The sequence below is a fragment of the Coenobita brevimanus genome, chromosome 40 (assembly GCF_032717465.1).
Source record: "Coenobita brevimanus isolate Jiangsu-jjx chromosome 40, ASM3271746v2, whole genome shotgun sequence".
Lineage (NCBI taxonomy): Eukaryota > Metazoa > Arthropoda > Malacostraca > Decapoda > Coenobitidae > Coenobita > Coenobita brevimanus.
Genome location: NC_136993.1, coordinates 64,077,721 through 64,100,146, shown reverse-complemented (window position 1 = coordinate 64,100,146; position 22,426 = coordinate 64,077,721). Strand labels below are relative to the sequence as shown.

At 42.3% G+C, this 22,426-nt stretch overlaps 1 protein-coding gene across 1 annotated transcript in view; it reads right to left on the bottom strand.

Moving 5' to 3' along the window:
* Positions 1-22,426, bottom strand: part of LOC145397168 (uncharacterized) — a 252,685-nt gene that overhangs the window by 43,147 nt on the left and 187,112 nt on the right. The window contains exon 2 of the mRNA XM_080270364.1: positions 18,432-18,603. Within this exon, the coding sequence (XP_080126490.1) occupies positions 18,432-18,590 (159 nt within the window). The 5' untranslated portion in view covers positions 18,591-18,603. The remainder of the gene's footprint in view (positions 1-18,431; positions 18,604-22,426) is intronic.

The following is a 22,426-nucleotide window of genomic DNA, read 5'->3' as shown; positions in this document are numbered from 1 at the left end:
CGTAACGCAGATCATCACTATCATCGACCACAGCATGATAGGAAATTAATAGATTTTTTTTTTTTTCGGTAGGTTACGATGAAGGGACTTATGCTATGGATTCTCCTCTACATAGCAAGAGGATATGCGCACTTAGACCTCAAACATATAGTACGACAAGGATGCCTCATAGCTCCAACGGCCACGACTACAATCGTTAAGGACGTCATGAGTACTGAAATAAGTCTAGATTACTTGTATGAATTACCTACTTATCTAGACAGACTTGCGACGCCGATGCGAACTCTGGACTTCATGATAGGAAATTATGTTTCACAAGCACATAACACCAAGGAAGTGAATGAAATGGTAAAGTTAGCGAAATGGAAACTAGAACAGGCGAAGTCAACTATGCTCGTCATGATCCAAGATCTCCCATCTTATGGAACGGAGGTACTGAGCGACAGGAACAACATCACACGTACTCGCCAAAAGCGCGGTTTGTTCGACCTGGGTGGCGCAGTTCTTGGGAACATCTTTGGATTGGCTACAGAGGATGACCTTAAAGAAATAAACAACAAATTTAATAAGATAGCTCAGGTACTAACATACCAAGATAAATTCATCACAGGACAGAACTCAGCAATGAAGACAATTGTGAAAAATCTGAAACAAGCAGAAAACATAGCTCTCGAGATAAAATAAATGAATTGGAGGGAAACGTTACACTTTTCCAACACTTCTCCATCATCACAGAACATATTGACACGATTCTACTACAATTAGAGAACACTAGAGATCGTTTCAGGGCACTTATGCAAGGAATTTCAAATGCTGGTGATGGCAAGATCACAATTGACTTACTCCCAGTTCATGAGCTATGTCAGATAGTTAGTCAAGGCATACATAAACATAAATTGAAGCTGTTGTTCCGCAGTAGGGAATTTATGCAATATTACCCGTATTTACAAGCAACACTAACACCAACATCAGTGGTAGTTCATGTACCATTCATCACTGAAGACCTGTTCACAGTATACGAAATACACCCCTTCCCGTATAAAAATAACAATACTTTGGTCATCATCAACATCAACACAGACACCGAACTCATCATGGTCTCCAAGAGATGGGACACTCACTTTCGCAAGTGAATCAACGATTGAATGAAAGTGCCGCACATCCTTACATGCTGTTCATCTTTGTCCTGCGTACATTTTCACGTTTCAGCCTACTGATACAGTCCCTTGTGAAATGGCTATCATCAGAAATGACAATATTCATCATCATTGCAACTTCACTTTTTCTCCAGATAAACTTGTACACCATCAACGCATTGGACACTCACAGTTTTTTTTAATTCCCTCATAACACATCAGTTTACATAGTCTGTCCAGATATACCACCATCTCATACATCAGCATCAGGATTATACATAGCACCAGACTATTGTGCGGTATTTACACCAGCCATGTCTACTTTATCCACCATCAATCACTACGCCATTCTCAATCATACACACAAAAATTTCCACCCACTGCCTGATATGCACTTAAACATGAGCACAAGTATTAAGCTGACTTCACCTAAGTTTGAAACTATGCAGCTGATCAATGAAACAATGAAGCCCTGGGAAGATTTGAGTTTGAGTATGTTCACCCCATACTATGTGTATAGCCCAGCACCTACTGTCTTTATAATCGTCTGCATTGTAGTTGCAGTACTGCTGTTTGCAATGCACAGAATGCATGCAAGAATTGCTAATTTGGAGTCATTATTTAGTGGGGGGAGAGTTAACATCCAAGTTAACCCCCCTGAATGAAGTGTATATATTTTGTATATAGTATTAATTATATATATATATATATATATATATATATATATATATATATATATATATATATATATATATATATATAAAAAAACAAAGAAGAATGACCCATGTATGGCATACCAGTACCATTATCTTTAAATGAAATATTAATAACTCTTACCATAATCTTAATTTTAAACTATTTTTTTTTCTTGCCTGTATGCATTTCACTACAATAACCCAAGTACATACTGTATTACAGTTCAATAATTTACTTTAATACATTTATTCAAATATGTATACAATTTGTTTAAAATGTAATATTACTGAATAATCACTATTTACTATGAATATTATATGTATACAATATTCATACAATTATGTTACTTTTACAATATTATGTGTTTCACTTAATTAGCTTATAAGTTCATTATAATGTGTATCTAGTGTGTATTAATATGTTAGGACTATTAACTGTCGATGGTACGCCATTTTCGCGTGACCGAGCAATGTATTGGAACTCCATATTATAGTTACAAATCATAATAGATAGATAGATAAATAGATAGATAGACAGCTCTATGCGAGCCTGGGAATGGGAAATGAGCTTGCAAATTACACTGAGGAAAGCTGACGACAGAGTGGCCAGTAAGGAGATGATCCAGCTTGTTGTCAGCAATCCACCAGTGAACAAAGCCTTAGTGACCATACACACACATACACACATACTCACACACAGGCTTCTAGAACTTTCCACCCACAAGGAACACACGTGATACATCTCCTGTTTCACCAGAATTTAGGAAAGAGAGGGCAGAAAGAAGCTAGCCTTACAACAGACAGGTCGCAGGAAGAAGGGCTTAGCAACTTGAGAGAGAGACAGAGAGAGCGAGACAGAGATAGCTAGCGGGATTCTACTTATTACTCCGCTCTGTGTGAGAGACTTGTTAATATTTCCAAGACAAATAATAATAGTCCCATACTATTCTTTACCTCTCCTGTCACTACATGACAAATGGGAAAGAAGATTATCTACTTACAAGCTACTCAAATATAACAACCGCTCACCCACAAGTCTAATATATATAAAACTCCACTACAAGTAACTACAAAGTCTTTTATGACAACATCACAGCCATGGCTGGCAGACTGTGCCCGATGAGGGCACAGTCCGCCAGTTACTGCGCGATAGGGGAAAGAGTGGACGGGGCTTAACAACTTAGCCTACACCCGGGGAGTGACTAACGTCAAGCAACATAATTATGTATTATAAAGAGGGAACAACCCCACGGCTGCCAGTGTTAATTGACGCTAGTTACCCATTTGGTTGCCTCTTCATTCCACTGTCTTCATCATTGTCTCTTTCCTACCATCTCCTCCAAACACTGTGGGGGAGGGAACGGTGTTGGTTAGGTGCTGCAAATTAAAACTGAATATTTGGTTACATAGTCCCTGTTTGATGTTACAGAACGATGTCTTATGCACCTCATGGACATGAAAGTAATGAAGTGGAGCTACTAGGAAGAATTTAAGGTAACCATCTCACATGGATGTTGCTGATTATCTTACTGTATTTTTGCATTTCTAATGAATGCATTTATAATGAGAATGAGCCCCGTTAGGGTGTATTGTCTGCAGAGACGTGGGCGATACTTAAAGGGTTTTGGCAACCCTTTGGTCCTGAATCAGTCCTTTTCAGCTCTTCAACTGTCCCACGTTTCTTTTTTCCTCGTGCTTGCTGTCCCTCTCTACTTCCTTCTCTCTTTTGCTACAAGGTCTTACAGGCGTATTACAGTCTCCTCTCTTCTTATTTCAATATAAAATATTTGGTGAAATATAAAATGTAGTGAGACAACAAATACTGTAGTTTAGTATTAATTTACTGCCTATGCACATTAACACCCCCCTACCCTTGGGGGTAGGTGGGTGTTTCAAGAATACTCCCCCAGTATCCCTGCTTGTCGTAAAAGGCGACTAAAAGGGTTGGCGGAGGGTTAGTTCCCCTCCCCGGAAAACAACTAACGAAAAAAACAAACAATAAGCCTCGGAGAAGGACTGACCAAACGATGACGACCAAGGACCGGACAATAGACATAGTTATCGGAACCTGGAATGTAAGGGGAGCGAATGATGAGGTGAAAGAGAGAGAGATTGTCCAGGTGCTTGAGGGTGTGAAAGTGGATGTATGTGGAATAACTGAAACAAAATGGAGAGGAGAAAGTGTGAGAGAATAAGAGTATGGATGGGGTATATGTGCAGGAGTAGGTGAGAATGAGAGGGCAAAGGAAGGAGTATGTATAGTTGTGAGTAAAAGATGGAAGAGGAGCATAAGACAGTATGGATCAGTTGGGTCAAGGATTGCGTGGGTAAAGTTGAAAGTTGGAATACAAATGTGGGCGCCAACGCAAGATCGTGCTAGAAGAGTGAGAGAAGAGTTCTGGACAAATGTAGAAGTGTGCATGGATAAGTTTGGAAGGAATGAGAGAGTGTTTTTGATTGGAGATATAAATGGTAAAGTTGGGATTATGAAGGTGGATGGAATAGTTGGTGAGTGGGGTGTGCCTGCTCAGATAGATGAGAAGGGGAGTGCATTAGTGGAGATTTGTGCTGGGAGGGGGTTGGTGATAGCCAATACCCTCTTCTGGCATAAAATGATCCACAGGTATACATGGCGAGTGATGAGAAGGGTGGGTGGTGAACTGAATGAAAGGAAGGCAATGATTGATTATGTGTGTGGATGAAAGGAAGCGAAGATATGTAATGGATGCAAGAGTTTATAGAGGTTGGGGGAGTGGACTTTCTGACCACTACTTGGTGGTGGCCAGAATTAGAATTCAAGTAAGATGGAGGAATAGATGAAGGGAAAGACGAGAGGAAGGAGTAGTTGCAAGGAAAGTGGAAAGGTTACAAGAGGATGAGAAAATGGCAGAGTATAAGAGAGAAGTGGAGAAACGATTGGGCAAATATGAATTGGAGCAGATGGGAGACGTGGAAGATGTGTGTAGGATATTTACAGAAGAAATATGTGCAGCATGTGAAGTAGTGTGTGGAAGGAAGAGAAGACGGAGGGGGGTGCAAGGAACAGCGTGGTGGACTGAAGAGGTGAAACAGGCTGTGGCACAAAAGAAGAAAGCATACAATGAATGGATGAGAAACAGGGGCGTGGAAGAAGTTGAGAGGCGGAAGAGAGAGTTATATGTAGAAAGAAAGAGAGAGGTGAAAAGATTAGTAAGAGAGTGTAAGAAGAGAGTGGATGAGGAATTTGGAAGGAATTTGAGTGTAAAGTGGAGGGACTGTAAGAAAATGTTCTGGAAAGAGGTGAAAAGAGTAAGACAGGGTGGAAGTGAAGTTAGCAGGGGAGTGAAAGATAAAAATGGTAGATTACTAGTGGTGAAGGGAGAAAAAGTGAGCAGGTGGAGAGAACACTTTAGGATTTGTTGAACGTAGAGGATGGAAGTAATGCGAGTATAAGTGGCTGGAGAATGGCTGGGAGAAGGAGGGAGGTGAGAGGACAGGAAGAAATCGGTAGGATAGAAGTTGTGGAAGCAATGAAGACAGTTAAATCGGGGAAAGCCCCAGGAATTGATGGAGTGTGTGGTGAAATGCTGAAGCATGGGGGAGAGATAGTAGTAGAATGGATGTGGAAGATGTGCAGATTGGCCTGGGAGGAAGGTAGAGTCCCGGAGGATTGGAAGTCAGGTATAATTATTCCCTTGTACAAAGGAAAAGGGGAAAAATAAGTGTGTGGTAATCATAGGGGCATTTGTCTTCTTAGTATAATAGGAAAAGTGTATGGTAGGATACTTATTGATAGAGTTAGAGAAAGAACAGAGGAATTAATTGGAGAAGAACAGGGAGGCTTTAGGAAGGGAAGAGGTTGTGTAGATCAGATATTCATTCTTAGATCTTTAGTGGAAAAGTTTCTAGAGAAGGGAAAGAAGTTGTATGCGGCTTTTATGGATTTGGAGAAAGCATATGACAGGGTGGATAGACAAGGATTGTGGAAAGTGTTAAGAATATATGGAGTAGATGGGAAGTTGTTGAATGCTGTGAAGAGTATGTACGATGGTGCGAAGGCTGCAGTGCGTGTGGATGGTGAACTAAGTGAATATTTCTCTTTGAAAGTTGGGTTGAAACAGGGATGTGTTATGTCTCCATGGTTGTTCAATCTGTACATGGATGGGGTAATAAAAGAGGTACAAGGTAGGGTGGTGGATGTTGGAGTGGCCCTGGTGAGAGAGGATAGTGTTTGGAAACTCCCTGTACTGTTGTTTGCAGATGATACTGTACTGTGTTGTTGAGTGAAGACGAAGGGGAGCTGCAAGGCTTGGTGGATGAGTTTGGGAGAGTGTGTAAGAAACGGAATCTAAAGGTGAATGTAGGGAAGAGTAAAGTGATGGTCTTTGAGAGAGGTGAAGTCAGTGAATGTACAGTGAGGTTGGATGGTGAGGAATTGGAAAATGTGAGTACGTTTAAGTACTTGGGTAGTGTGATGAGTAAGGATGGAGGTTTGGAGGGTGAAGTGCTTGAAAGGGTACAGCAGGGAAGAAACGTTGCTGGTTCTTTGAAAGCAGTGATAAGAAACAGGGAAGTGAGCATGGAAGTGAAAAAGTTACTACATGACAGTATTGTGATACCAACTCTAACGTATGGAAGTGAAGCTTGGACGTTGTTGGAAGGACACAAGTCAAGAGTGAGAGCAGTGGAAATGAGTTATTTAAGAGAAGCTTGTGGAGTCACATGGAGAGACAGGCTGACGAATGAGGATATAAAGGAGCGTTGTGGTGTTGACGTGGATGTGATAGGAAGCGTTATGAGGAACACACTGAGGTGGTTTGGCCATGTGGAGAGGATGGAGGGTGAAAGACTGACGAAGAGAGTGTATGTGAGTGATGTGGAGGGGGGAAGAGGGAGGGGGAGGCCGAGGATGAGATGGAGGGATGGGGTGGAGAGATGTATGAGAGAGGTGGGTGTGAGTTGGGAGCAGGGCAGTGAAATGGCGGGGGACAGGGCGACTTGGAGGCGATTTGTTTGTGGCCACCCCAAACGGGATATGAAAGGGAACCAGACGAGTCAGAAACATTTCCATATACATCAGCTGTCGGCCATCAGTAGAATAACTTAAGCAAGATGTTATGATATATTTACATAATATGTACGAAAAGTGAAAGACCTCGCTCAACAGACCACCATCGATTGCAAGTGCTCAGTACCTTTCTGTACTGCACACTTGCACTCATCAGCTGGTGACTGTCAGGCGAGGAATAGGGTTTAATGTAGGGGACATCAATATTAGAAATAGATCAGTGGGAGAAGAAACTATTTCAAATATGTCAACTGTCAACCCTAATTAATAGTAGAGTATATACATATTTACAGTTGATAAAAACCAAAACCATACAGGAAAAAAGTCACATCACTCTGATCAGTCCGGTCTCTCTCAAGAAAGCCATCAATTTATCAGTCATAACAATGTCCCCATCACCCAGGATGGTGGAAAGGGTGAAGGGGACGTCTGCTGCACTGCAGTAATGTATAAGTGAAGCACGTTCACGAATAAATCGCCGACAGCACAGGATGATATGACTGATAGATAACACTACATCACAGATGTCACAGTGCAGTGGAAAGCGTCTTTCCATGTACGGTTTCATGTGTGTTACCATGGTGGCATTGAGCCGTAATCGCGCCAGGACTTTTTCCTCAAATGACTGGGACGGTTGGCAGTATCCCAGGCGCCTAGGTACGGCTTACAGGTTGGAATATTAAGTCTGGTTCACTGACCTTGCCACAGATTTTTTTATTTCTTTCCGAGAGACTCGACCGTAGATCACGAGAAACGTCCCAAGTCTCCTCAAGCTCTACAGCCGACTCTGCAAGTAAGTCAGCCTACTCATTGCGTTAAATACGGCAATGACCAGGCACCAGATCAGTGTGAAGCACTTATCGCACAAATGCAATTTATTTATAATGCGGCCCTGGATCTCATTAGAGTCCATAGTACAAGAAGCATTTGTCTGATGGGCTGATTTTGAATCCGAAAATATGACAAATGAGTTATGCCGGGAAGTGAGAGCATTGTCTATGGCTTTGTCAATAGCAAAAAGTTTGGAGGTAAACACAGATGTATGAGTCGGCAACCGATACCTGAGGGCACATTCAGTCGATCACACCGTAGCACCCACACATTCACTCGACTTGGGGCCATCGGTGTACAATTGGTGATGAACGATGTTATTACGAAACAAGTGGTGGACCTCCGCCTCCAACACCTTGGTCTTTGGTGTTGGAAGCCATGGTACATTAACAGTAAAGCTGGGTGGCTCCCAAGGAGCTATATTTTTAAACACCAACTTGTCACAGTCACTGAGGTCCACACCATGCTCCTGAGTTAGTAAGTGGAGGTGAATGACAAGTGGCCGATGCACCCCCTGGTGGTATTGACGCAGGGGGGTACAGGTCACATTGCCGATATTAGTTTTCCTTGATGTTCTGAACCCATACAATAATGTCAGGTGGTCACGGCGAATACGGAGGGGAGGCACATTCGCCTCCACATCCATACGAGCTACAAGGGTACACTGGACGGCTCCAAGACACATTCACAAACATTCTGCAACACATCCAATCCTATCAGAGTGGCATCGGATGCCAAGCCATACACCTATGCACCACAGTCTAGCTTCGATTGAATAAGGGACTTATACACCATTAATAAAGATTTTCTGTCAGCACCCCATGTAGTACCAGTTAGGTACTTGGGGACATTTAATGGTTTATCACAACGAGCAAGCAAATTATTAACATGAATTTTGAAGTTCAAATGACGCTCAAAATGTATTCCCCCAAACTTTAAAGAATTATGAAAAGGTATTGCCTGATTATCCAAAGTTAAGCACAAATTAGGTACGTTACAATTAGTGAAGACTACAGCGGCACATTTAAGGACAGAAAACTTAAATCCCCACTGCAAGGCCCATTGGTGGACGGAGTCAAGGGCTGCTTGAATCCGCCCAGCCGAAAATTGTGCATTATGGGAAGAGTGCCATATTGCACAATTGTCAGCATAGAGCGAGTATTTAAGATTCCTCGGGATGGGAGCTGATGGCAGAATATCATTGATCATAATGCTAAATAAAGTGGGACTAAGCACACTTCCCTGCGGCACCCCGTTTTCCTGGATAAATATGTCCAATGTTACATTATGGGGTAGTTTGACAGAGAATTTCCTGTCCCTTAAGAAATTTGAAATAAAAATAGGCATATTTCCTCTTACACCATAAGCATAGAGCTTAATTAGTATACCATGTTCCCATGTCAGGTCATAGGCTTTATGGATGTCCAGGAACATCCCTATCATGAATTCTTTATTGGCAAATGCCTCTGCAATACAATGCTCCAATTTCATTTAATGATCTAATGAATTTCTGTATTCATGGAAGCCACACTGTTGATCATTTAACAAATTCTTCGACTCTAAAACAAAAAGAAGCCTATTATTAAACATACGTTCCATGACCTTACATAGACAAGAAGTCAACACAATAGGACGAAATGAAGTGGAATTCATAAGACGACCAGCCTCTTTGGGAATCGGTATAACGTGCGCAAAGTGCCATGAGTTTGGGAACATTCGAGACGCCCAAATCTCAATGTACAATGGTAACATCTTAATCAGGCTGTCCTGATTAAGATGCTGGATCATACTGTACGTGATGGTGTCTGGTCCAGGGCTGGTGTCTTAACAGGATTAAAGGGCAAGGAGCAGTTCATCTAGCGTAAACTCTTGGTTGTACGGGGAGTCTATGTCCTCTGTGGCAAAGTCTATTATCTGTAGCTCAGCCGTGCGTTTATGATGTTGAAAACGCGGATCATAATTGGCTGAGCTAATTACATGAGAAAAACTGGCGAGGATGTTAGCAACGTCCAGGGGATCGTCCTAAATGTTATTATCCACCTGCAGGGTGCTGATTGGGATATTTGGGTCTTTATTATTTAATATTCTTATAGTGGACCAGACTTTATGTAATGGTGTAGAACGATTCACCATGGACACAAAGGGCCGCCAGAGTCACGTTTGGTCCTTCTTATTATTCTCCTTGCCTCAGCTGGTGCTTGTTTGTATGCCATGAAATTTTCCTCTTTAGGCTATCAAATATCCTGTATCTCCTATTGCACTTCCTTAATGCTTGTCGGCAATCCGGCGTCCACCAATGTGCTCTATGCTTCGCATGAATTGTAGAAGTCTTGGGAATAGCAGCCTCAGCCAAGTGTATTATGGAATTAGTTACATTTTCGACCTTAACATCTATGGCCTCCACAGATATATCTAAATTGGCGATCCTTGAGAAGGATCCCCAATCTGCTTTCTTATAGTTAAATTTTGGAGGTGGAGGGTCCGAAACAATGTGGTGTGTATAAGAAAGACAGATGGGTCATAAGGGTCCCATGAGAAATCTTGATGTATACCTGGGGAGGCCATAGATAAGTCAATGGCCGAAAAGTTACCAGTACGATCATGAACACGAGTCGCTCTACCATCATTCAGAAGACAGAGGTTGGACTGTAGTATTAGGCCGGCTACTTGTTCCCCACGACCATCGATCCTCAAGCCACCCCATTGATAGTGATAGGCATTAAAGTCGCCCGGCACTAACTTCTTCCCAGGAAGATGTTCAAATAGTGAATTTAAAGCATCACTATTAATGAGGTCATGTGGAGGACAGTACAGGGAGCAAATAGACAGATACGTGTTACTAAATTTTACTGTGCACGCAACAGCTTCCAGAACAGAATTTAGAATCACTTCCGTTCGTGGGTGTGATTTGCATTTGTATATGGCAACTCCATGACCTTCATATCTTCTAAACAAGTGGTAATGTTTGAACTGTGGACGATCAGGATGATCCTTCAGGCGCATCTCCTCCAAACAACGTCTGGCCTGTGTATTGAAGGCAAGATTGCTATATTTTGTAATTTATTCCCAACACCTCTACAATTCCACTGTAATATAGTGAAAGCGATGGTTGAAGATTTACCTTGGGGGCCAGTGTGCTTAGTCTTTTTTTGCTGCCCGCCAGCAAGCGAGCGACTACCAGGGGCCCTATTCCGGTGCTTGTTTATGGAAACCTCCATATTTTAATCAAAAACTAGGCTCCCAGACTCCCCCAAGGAAGAGTTAACCTTTCTCTCCCTCGCTGGAGTAGGAACTGGAAAAACATGAGGATGTGACTATTTTATCAGGGTGGTCATGTTACTCGTACCAGGCTTGTCAGACTTCGGTTTAGGCTGTACTGATGGAGGTGCAGCAGCAGCCTGAGAATATGTTGAAGCCTTAGGGATGTCAGTGAGAGAGTTGGAGCAGACAGGAGGCCGATATGGAGAGGTACTGTGAGTGGGAGGAGGGAAAAGGAGAAGGTCAGTCTGCATTTCTACAGAGCACATCACAAGACTGGACATTATTGCTGAAGCATAGGACCTATTCGGCATGGGAGTTGCATGCAACTCCTTCACCTTTTTTCTAGCTTCGTAGTAGGAAATACCCTCAGTTGCCTTCACCGTGCAGACCTCCTCCTCCTCCTTTCACTTGGGACAGTCCCTAGAGGAAGTGGAGTGAGTGCCCTTGCAGTGAAAGGAACATACTGTCTCAGATGTGCAACGTTCCACATCATGACCCTGGCTTGCACACTTGCCATACACTGGCTGGGAAGCCTGACAAGTCTTGCCACCATGCCCATACAACTGGCATTTCAAACAACGTAGAGGGTTGGGGATATATGGCTGCACATGAACAATTTCATAACCAATTTTATATGACTAGGCAGTGACATTTTACCAAAAGACAAAACAAAGGTTGCAGTCTTTGTCTTGACACCTTCCAAAAATCTGGTTATGAATCTAGCATCAGTGACATCTTGGTGAGCAAGTTCCTTTATGATCTCTTCCTCACTCATCATCATGAGATCCCTGCAAGTGATAACACCCTTGCAGGAATTCATGGAGGTTGGGATCTTGTCCTCGACATCATAGCAGTGAGACTTGCGCAGCTGCAGCAAGTCCTTAACTCGGGATGAATTACAAGCTTTACTAGGAGGTCTCCATCCGCAAGTTTTTTTAACTTGTTGCACCTCCCCAGCACAGCCATCAATAACCTTCTTGATCAGGAAGGGATTGAGACTGCTCAATGTAGTGGTACCTAGAGCATGGATGAACACAAACTCAGTGTTATTTACGTTGATGTCGCAAGACAAATGAGTATGGGGCCGTTCTGTCTGGGGGCTGTCAGTCCGTGTACTAGTCGGGGGTCAGTCAGGACCACCTCCTCCCCTGAAGGGGGAGGAGGCGGAAAGGTCGTCCGCCATAGAGGCCACTTCCCCCATTAGGGAGAAGTGAGAAGGAAGGAAGGGAGAAAACAAGGAAAGGACAAATAACCCGGGACAGAACACCTAAGTCTGAGGTTGCCCTCTCAAATCGCTCCAGGGAGGCCCGACCGTGCCTATTCACGCCCCAGGGCGATCAGTGGGGGGGACCCTCCGTGGGCAAGTAAGCAAAGGTGAACTCAGGAAAGGACACAAATACCTATTGCATCTCTAAACATGGAAGGGAGGAGAATGAGTACTAGCTAGACTAACTGAAAAATACGCCCTAGAGGCGAAAGACTAAAAACTAATGCCGATGGGGCAGCCCTATAGCTAGAGCAGAGCTCATAAATACGTCTTTACTCCCCGAAACCATGTATAAAAGTCCCCTCGATCCGGCAGTTGTCATATATATATATATATATATATATATATATATATATATATATGTATATATATATATATTTACCTGTCGACCATTGGGGCCGAAGCCCCTGGTCATTAACCCGTCACGTCCCGAGGTTTTCCGCACCTATGACATCCCCCAGTCCCGAGCCTTTTTGGAAAAATTTTTTTTTTGCTAAAACTTCCGCTTAGGTCGAGAAACGAAGGAAAATCATAAAGAAAGTGGTTCCTGCGGTCTATAAGTGGTCTGTACAGGTGCGGTTCCCCCCCGCAGGTATCGTATTCTGTAATGGGCTGGATATGCGTTTACGTTTTCTATGGTAAGGAATAATGGGAGAAACAACACACAACACCTCTACATTTATTGAATTTGAACTAATAAACAATAACAGTAACAATATAATGGATTTCAGACGCACATATATGAAAAATAAGTATTGTACCATCGCGCGAGCATAGCGAGTTTGGTCCGAGTCGTAACATGCTATATGCTAAGTTTCTGGTATGAGTCAACCTATCATTTTTTCTACTTGTATACTTCTGTTTCAATGACAGTTTACCATTTACAACTGTTTGTAAGTGTTTTCAGATGTTTTCATTCATTATGATGACATGCAGCATAAGTTTAGCGCACATCAGCTTAGTAAGCGCACTCGCTATGACTCGTATTTCAACATACCAAATTGTTTTATCACTTTCCAATTATTTTCCCCTTTACATAGAACCTTTCCTCCACCACTGTAAAGGTTTTCAATTATTTTCATTCATTACGAGGGCATTTAGCGATATGCTAGCGCATACAGTATTCACGTAGCAACCACGATCTCAAACACTCGTGTTTCATCATCTACTTTATTTATTCACTCCAATTATATTTTCCCACTTACATTACACACGTTTACACCCCTAGAATGCACTGTACATACTTACTGCCATTATTTATTCAAGTGAGCGTGAGAATATCGCCTGAAAATACCCTCGCAAGGAATGTTTCGTCATACATAATACTCACACGCTTATATACTACTTCACTCACACACTTATATACTAATTATTCACTTTATCACTTGCTGACTTTTATTTTGACTAATACGTGCCTTATTCATTCGACTGAGCGTCAGGAAATCTTATCTTTATACACACGCTATGAATATTTGACTTAGAATATACATCATCATATACAATAATTTGAACTTATATTATACCCGTAAGAATGTCACATACTAATAATTATATAATTACGGGCCGTATTTATTGCACTGAGCGACAGAATATCGCATCATACAACCCTCTCTATGTAAGTTTCAACTTAGGGCAGATTTATATACTTACACCCAATGTTTTCACTTATGTTCTACCCGTAGGCACTTTATACTATTATTTGGAGATCCACATGACTGATAATTTCACTGAGCGTCTGTCTGTCGCATTTACCTCATAATTTCAGCGTCCTTTCGCATTCACACCATGCTAAAATTGCATCAACGTGTGATATTCACTAAAACATGGGTGAATACAGAGACCCACGTCACACTGCACGCACTCATAGCGGGTGTCCTTCCTCTGTGTCGTGAGTCTCACCTGGGAATGACTGCACACTTGACACCTGCGCTGGGGCCTAGGTCTGTTGGGCTGGGGAGGGATAGGAGTGGGGAAATGGCGGCCGGATATTCTCTGGGGAGTTTGGGTAATAGGGGCAGTGCGGGTGCGCTGTTGGGGCCTTTCAACAGCATACTTTGCAAAGATTTCTCTTGTGAGCTCCCTCACAAACCCTTCAAATGTTTCCTGAACTCCTGTGGTCATGGCGTGAAGGTGGTGGCAATTCAGAGCAGTGATATCTAGTAAGTGAAAGAACAGTTTTTTTATACCACTTCATCGTTGTCCTGGCACACTCTACCGTCGATATCATGGAGTCTGACTGGTCCACGAGGCGCATGTTTATATTGTAATCCATAACACACTCAGGTTTCCAAACACGACGCCTGCTCTTGTTATGGTAATCTACAGAATCAGTACGGTGCATCAAGGGGCGGTGAACCGTGGACAAGAGGCTTACTTCTCTGTTGTGGTTCCACATTATTGCAAGGATGTTGTTGACTTTGAAGAAGACAACCTCACTCCTTGCAAGTTTCCGCCCTACCTTGGCCATGTGACGCTGGTTCACCTTTACGGTTCCACAGACTCCCGTTTCATGTGTGTGAAGATAACGAGCGAGAAGAGGGCTAGTGTACCAGTTGTCGAGGTAGAGAACGTGACCGCGATGAAGGTAGTCTTGTATCATCGCCTTTACCACTGCTCCCGACAGTCCAATACTTCGATCTTCTATTATGTCTGTCTGTGCACCGGTGTACAAGACTATGTCTTGCACGTATCCAGTCCTACAGTCACACATAACAAAGATCTTGAACCCAAAACGGTGCCTTTTGCTGGGTATATACTGTCTGAATGAAATATTGCCTCTCCACAACACGAGACTCTCGTTTATGACGAGATCTCTAAAGGGATAGAATGAGGAACGAAATGTTTGCCTGAGGTGATCAAAGACCAACCGAATTCGCCTCATTTTGTCAGTGTTGTTTGCATTTGCAGGGTCATGAGCATCATAAAAATGGAGGCGACTTAGAATTTGTTGAAACCGATTACGGCTCATCACTTGACCAAATATGGGGGTAAACATAACAGGGTCCCTAGTCCAGTAAGCAGGAATTCTATTCTTTCTTATAATACCCATCAAAAGGACCAGGGCAAAAAATAAGAACATTTCTGGAAGGGAGACAGGGTAATCATAGATCATAGAATGCCTACTCCTTGTTCCCAATCTTTCACTTTCTAGGCGCTGGGCGCTTGCAAACAGGTTTGTTTGGTAAACGATCTGATCCGCGAATGCCTCACTGAAAAACAGGTGGAAAAAATCCAACCTGGTGGAATTAGTGTGAATACCTGGTGCAGTGCAGCCAGATCGCCATTGCTCAGTGAAGGGGTGAATGAGGGGAGAAAAATCACTCCCATCCTCCCAATCCCACGACACAAATCCCTCGTCCCCATCAGCCCCATCACCGCCTTCGTCTGGGTGGGGAGGAGATCCTGGTTGGGGAGGTGGGGGAGAAGGCGTATGGAGGGCTTCCCCACTGTCACTCCTCTTCCCTTTGCCTTTACCCTTTCCCTTTCCCTTACCCTTACGGCCTTGAGGAACATTAGGGGGCTGTGGGGATGAAATAGTAGAATATTGGGGAGCAGAAGACGTGCTGGGGAGTGGTTCCTCCCCACCTTCCCCCTCCATTACCACACCACGTGCTCTCTCATGCAACCTAGCTCGACCACATGTTAGGGGATATTGGGGAGCATAAGACGTGCTTTGGAGTGGTTCCTCCCCACCTTCCCCCTCCCTCACAACCCCACGTGATAAGGAACGCACCCGCACTGGCCCACGTGATCCACTCTGCCGCCTCACACTACGTAGGGAGAGCAATGACTCACTCACGTCACTCTCACTTTCCCTAATCCCTGGACTTTCCGTTTCACTCCCCACTCCCTCCACTTGACTTCCTAGCTCCCCAAACAGAATGCTAGGCCCATACCTGCTCATACGACGTGGTGTGCGCTCTGGGCCACGATGTGTAATGACCTCCCATCCATACCACGTGGCAGCACGTCACACGGCTCCGTCCTCGTCCTTGTCCTCGTCCTCGACCTCGAATTCTGCTTCCAAATCATGCTGGGGATAGGGATAGGATATACCACGTGCCTTCTTTGCCTCATTCCCCTCTCTAGCAGCACGGTAAGTCACGTACTGCCGCTTCCTGGGTGACGGAACTTCCTCGTCACTGCTGGTGGTTTCTTCCTCCTCTGGCTGCACATAATCTTTGTCCATCTCCTCGTCGTCCAGTGGGGAATCACTGTCGCCGGTAAAGGTGTCCAGGGCGACTTGAATCTCGCTGTCTGAGAGACCTCTCTTAGCCATGTCTGAGCGGGACCGTGGCTACCAGGTGAGTGGACGAGTGACGGGCTAGTGCAGGTCGCGCGGGGTCGCCGAGTGTCCCCGCCTGGTGGCAGGTAGGGGAAGGTCAGGCGAGGGTACGTACCGCAAATCAAGCGCGAAATTTGAAAATTGTCGAAATTATGCACATTGCAATTGCACGACGTACTGGTACGTCGCCGGGACTGGCAAATGCAAATCGTTGCAACGTACCCATACGTCGTCGGGACGGGGCGGGTTAAGGCAAATATATATATATATGTACATACCTAGGCAGATATATACATATATATACAAACATATATACTGTATATACATACATACATTCATACACACATTCATGCATATATACATACGTTCATACACACACACACACACACACATATATATATATATATATATTTATATATATATATATATATATATATATATATATATATATATAATTTTTATTGTATTTGTATTTTTATTTGTATTTTTTCATTTTTTTAACATAAAAAAATACAAATAAAAATAAAAAATATATACAATAAAAAATTATATATACATACTGTACTTGTGTATGTATGAACGTGTGTATGTATATATGCGTGGATGTGTGTATGAATGTGTGTATGAATGTATGTATGCATATATGTGTTTGTATATATATGTATATATCTGCCTAGGTATGTGATAGGCAAAAAAATTAATATTAAATAATTAGACAACCGCTGGATTCACGGGACTTTCTCTGCCTCGTGCCTTTTTATACTAAACCAAGACAGTGTCCTGGAATCAGCGAAAACTTTGAGTATTTTGAAATATTATCGACTCTCCAAGATCTTTACAGAACGCGAGAGATACTTTTGCACTTGTCATACGTTGCAAACCGACTTACGGTGTTTATCATTTTTATACTAAACATAAAGGAACTTTAACCATAACGAAGCCAAATCAATTAGGAATCAGATCAGTTTGATTACCCACGTCGGTTTATGGCCTACGTGACTGATGGCAAAACTTCGATAACATGAATTTCTCGCTTCACTAATGATTACCTTCAACAGTCTTACTTCAGACATTTTCAATTCACCACTGCATAGTACAAAAGGGGAACTCCATTAGCTTCGGCAGGTAAATCTCCAGATTAGAATACAAAGAAAGACATTCACGGTTTTTAATTTCTACCAAACTTCCGCGGTTATACTTCTTTGTTGGCAAGCGGTGGTCCGTTATGAATAAACATTCACATCAACACTCGACTTAGTACTAACAATATCAGAAAATAGAATATTAAACTGTTTAATCAATCGCTGTACAGACTACATTTACAATATGCCTAAGACTACACTTACAATATGCCTAAGACTACACTTACAATACTAGCATATACTAACTTATACTAGTACTTAAAATTATGGCACTACAGTACCCCTTGGGTTTATCATGTAGTTTTAGATGGGACTGACAAGGCCGATGCCAGTGACAGTTCCTACGTTTCATTTATCGACATCGATCAACACTGAGGGCAGTGGAGAGGTTAAAGCGCTATTTTAATACGATTTGTCGTTTCATCTACGGTGGTATTGTAGAGCACTGATATACTGGAGCTGAATGGAGTTTGCATAACCACTTAAGAGATAAAAAGGTTTTTGAAACAAGATTTCTGACTGTAGCGGCCATGAAAATGCAACCAGATCCTAGTCCATGCAGTGAATACTTTATGAATATTGTGAAAAGAAAGTATTTTTCGTACGGATTGCATTCTAAATAATCCTTATCACAAGAAATTCAGTGGACTACTAAATATTGCAAAACGATGCTGGTATAATATCCAGATTAATACTGAATGTAATTACTTCAGCAAACATACTGAAATCAATGAAAGTTTGAACTAGTACAAGTATTTAATTCTTACCTCGTTCCAGTTGCGTGACGGAAGGACACGGAAAGTAAAATTTAGGGCCTGGCCAACCGCAACTAGTTGCTTGTAATCAGTGCCTGAGTACCTGGTGGTGTTGCCCTCCATGGACTCTTGCCAGTAGGGTTCATATGGTAACGCCGTCACGTTTATCATTGCGCCATGGAAACTGAAAAAAATAATGTTACTTTCTAAATGTAAGGGAACTGCAGTGCAATGTTTATAGTGGGAGTGGCTTTTTATTCATTACCATATATGATACTCCTATAAGAGTCAAGGTGTATTATTCAGTGCAAATAAAGAAACTGCATGGCATTATTATGTTACTGTTAATTTATATATATATATATATATATATATATCAGAGAAATTACCAATATGCCGGGAATCGAACCCGGGACTCTCAGGTGAGAGCCAGGCAGCATACCACTACACCACGACCAGGTAAAAGTTTACTCACGTTGTCATAATCTTGTAACCAACGTCCCTCCGCCCCACTGTGGGCATGAAGAGGATGTGTTAACCCCCTGGCACTCGGGCAAGTAGATGCTTTTAATCTATCCCAAACACTTACGGCAAGTCAGAATGAAGAGAGAACCTGTATTTTTTCACAGGAAAAATCATCAGAGAAATTACCAATATGCCGGGAATCGAACCCGGGACTCTCAGGTGAGAGCAAGGCAGCATACCACTACTCCCCGAGTGCCAGGGGGTTAACTCATCCTCTTCATGCCCACAGTGGGGGCGGAGGGACGTTGGTTACAAGATTGTGACAACGTGAGTAAACTTTTACCTGGTCGTGGTGTAGTGGTATGCTACCTGGCTCTCACCTGAGAGTCCCGGGTTCGATTCCCGGCATTTTGGTAATTTCTCTGATGATTTTTCCTGTGAAAAAAATGCAGGTTCTCACTTCATATATATATATATATATATATATATATATTAATGTTTACAGGCTCGATGTTCTCGTAGATTATGCTTCCTATAACATGTAAACTGCAATCTACAGCTTATACATTTTTTACACTAACTTGCCCTAGATTTTCAGCATTTTGCAACATATTTCACAAACCTGAGTGCAAGAAAAATTCAGTGCTACACGATTGCCGTAGCACTGTTTCTCATGACTAACACCATAATCCATAAATGTCTTGCATTAATCTCTTGTTATACTTTAGCACTGATGATAGGGAAATGACAATTTTAAGTCAAGTTAGAATTAAACGAGTATAGGCCAGTCTATACTAATCAGTAACTTGGTTACATTACTTATATTACTCAAGTTTGTTAATGTCCAGTAATTTCGACAGACTACATAAGATAATCCAGTTTTGAAATGTCCAGTAATCTGTTCCCATTACTTGGTGTATTTCTCGGGGAAAAGGGTGAGAGATGTGAGACAGCGTAGACCTGTGGTGGGGGTCCATGAGGCCACTTGCTTCACCCGGGCACCGTCAGGGCTGTACGGCAAGTGAACCAACATGCTGTACCTGCACAATATGTTTATTGTTTCCAGACAGAATGAATTATCTTTATTACCTCAACACTACTAAGTTGTAATTTATTTTTTCAGGTAGCTAATGCATGGGCAGTTTGATGTAGAGTTTGGAAGAACTCTAGCAGTGAACAAGTGCTCGTGGACCCTTCGGGCCCTCTCGCACTTGCTCCTGCAGAGAGCTCTCGCGCTGCGCGCTCACTTTCTTGTGCTTCGCACTCATTTGCTTGTGCTTCTCATTCGTTTCCTCACGCTTCGCGCGCGCGTTGCGATCATATCAGGTAATCCGAGACACGTTTATGTGCTGTTCTAGTCTAACATTGTCACTATCGGCCATCAAGGCGACATCGAGGGGACCAAGATGGTCCGTTTATGTGCTGTTCTAGTGTAACGTTGTCACTTGGATTTTTTGCAGCTGAACAATTGATCGTGTTATTTGCAGCTTCGGGAATGGAACCCAGGTTGTTCGCACAAAAGTCCGAGATATTAATCAAGCTGCCTCGTCAACCGACTGGGCGCTGGGAGCGGCCTTTTTGGGGGTCAAAATTTGATCGCTCATTATAGTAAAAGTTTTCCAATCGTGATGGGACCAAGTTGATTAACATCAGCGAATTTTTTGCGATTTTTGTGCCAATTCCGGTGCGATTTGAATGTGTAGTTTCGGCTGCCCAAAACACACACACACACACACACACACACACACACACACACACACACAGTGCTACTGCTATTGTATATTAGAAGTTATATCTAACTGAGGCTATATTTTAACTCTTTCACTAAGGAAGTCTATAACTAACCGAACTGCTGCAAAGTATCACCTGAGTGAAATGTACTGGTGGTAACAAGATTGAACGAAAATAAAATGTAAGAAGTTAATTCCACTTATTGTCTTCATCACATGGGGCCATCTTCGCGATGCCTTGGACGTTTTCTAATAATAAAACTTTTTCAGTTTATTGCCACATATGGTAAACTTGTAGGCCACTAGTTCTATTTACTGTCCACTGTTTTTCTCTCAACGAAGAGAAGTCGTAGCCAGGATTTCTCACGGGTAAAAGAACAATTACTCAAGTCTGTTAACTTTAACTTGGACTAAAATTACCATCTCTCCATCTTGAATACTAAGCTGTAACTAGATATCAACACTATAATATATTGCTAGTCATAGAAAGGATATATAACCACAGAACTGTTATTCTGCCTCTGATACGTGTGAAATACGATGCAAAGGGGAAAAAAATCTCGGACTAATTATAATAAATGAAATGTAGTGAAAACATTGACAGCACAAGTAATAACATTGAGCATTGTTCCTCGTTCAAATCAACAAACGTTTGAACTACCAGCTTAACACTAGACAGTGGGCTTGTACAGTATTCAGTGTGAAACTCTGGCTACGATTTCGTTATACTCATGGGGAAAATTGGAGGGTTGGTAGTTACTGTTTCCAAAAGTGTACGTGTATATTAGCCATCTAAATATTCCAGTGTCATTTTTTTGGGGGGAAGGGGGGAATTGTTACATGGTAGATGAATTTATCCAAATTTGGAGATTTTTTTTCTTATAGGGGTAGAATATAGCCCACTTCAAATAATTCACAATAAAAACTGCTTGCAAAAATCAAATAAAAATAATTAGTTTTACTCTTGATTAAATTTTGTGATGTTATGGTTTTGAAGGTTTTAACATCTTGTCTATGATCACCTATACGTCGTTGTTGAAGCTATTTAAAGGACACACAAGAGCATAAGAAGGTGTCCCATGCAAAATCAGTAAAGAAAGTGGATCTACCTACTCTTAACCCTGCTCAGGTAGAGCCGGGTCTCTGACCCCCCCCCCTCCAGTCTGTTAGGTAAACTACCTTCTAAACACCCGGGAACCCTGTACCCCCCAATAGCTGCCTGACTTTTTGTACCCATGTAAGGGGTGAAAGGGCAATTTCGAGCTTTTCTTCGTTTCCGGTGTAGGGGGGGGGGGCCGTGAGACCCACCTCTACCTTTTTTGTGTGCTTTATTTTGTTCCCTGATTGCAAATAAGGTCGCAGCTTCAGGCACACCAACATCACACCACACAAAGTTACAATCAGATTTTGTTTTCATTTTTTCCCTGAATATTTAAAAAAGGATTTTTTTTTTTAATTGATAAAAATATATAATGAATTAAAAAATTAAGTTTATTTACATGGCTGTATTGCATATACATTGAAGAATGTCATACCATGTTTGGATCTGTCATAAATATAACAAAAGTGTGTTTCCTGACCTTGTTTCTGACCTGGGTCTGGTAAACCCAGGTCTACCTGAGGCCAAAGGGTGGACAAAGGCAATGGGGACACGACACAAATGACAATACACCTAAATAATAGAAGAGAATATGGTCTCCTAAACAAAACAGAGATTTCCGCATATCAATTGACGAGGTGTACGTAGTGCACGTGCCCAATGACCCAGTTCCAACAGGCCAGGTGTGGGGAGAGTCGAAACTTTTGTGTGGG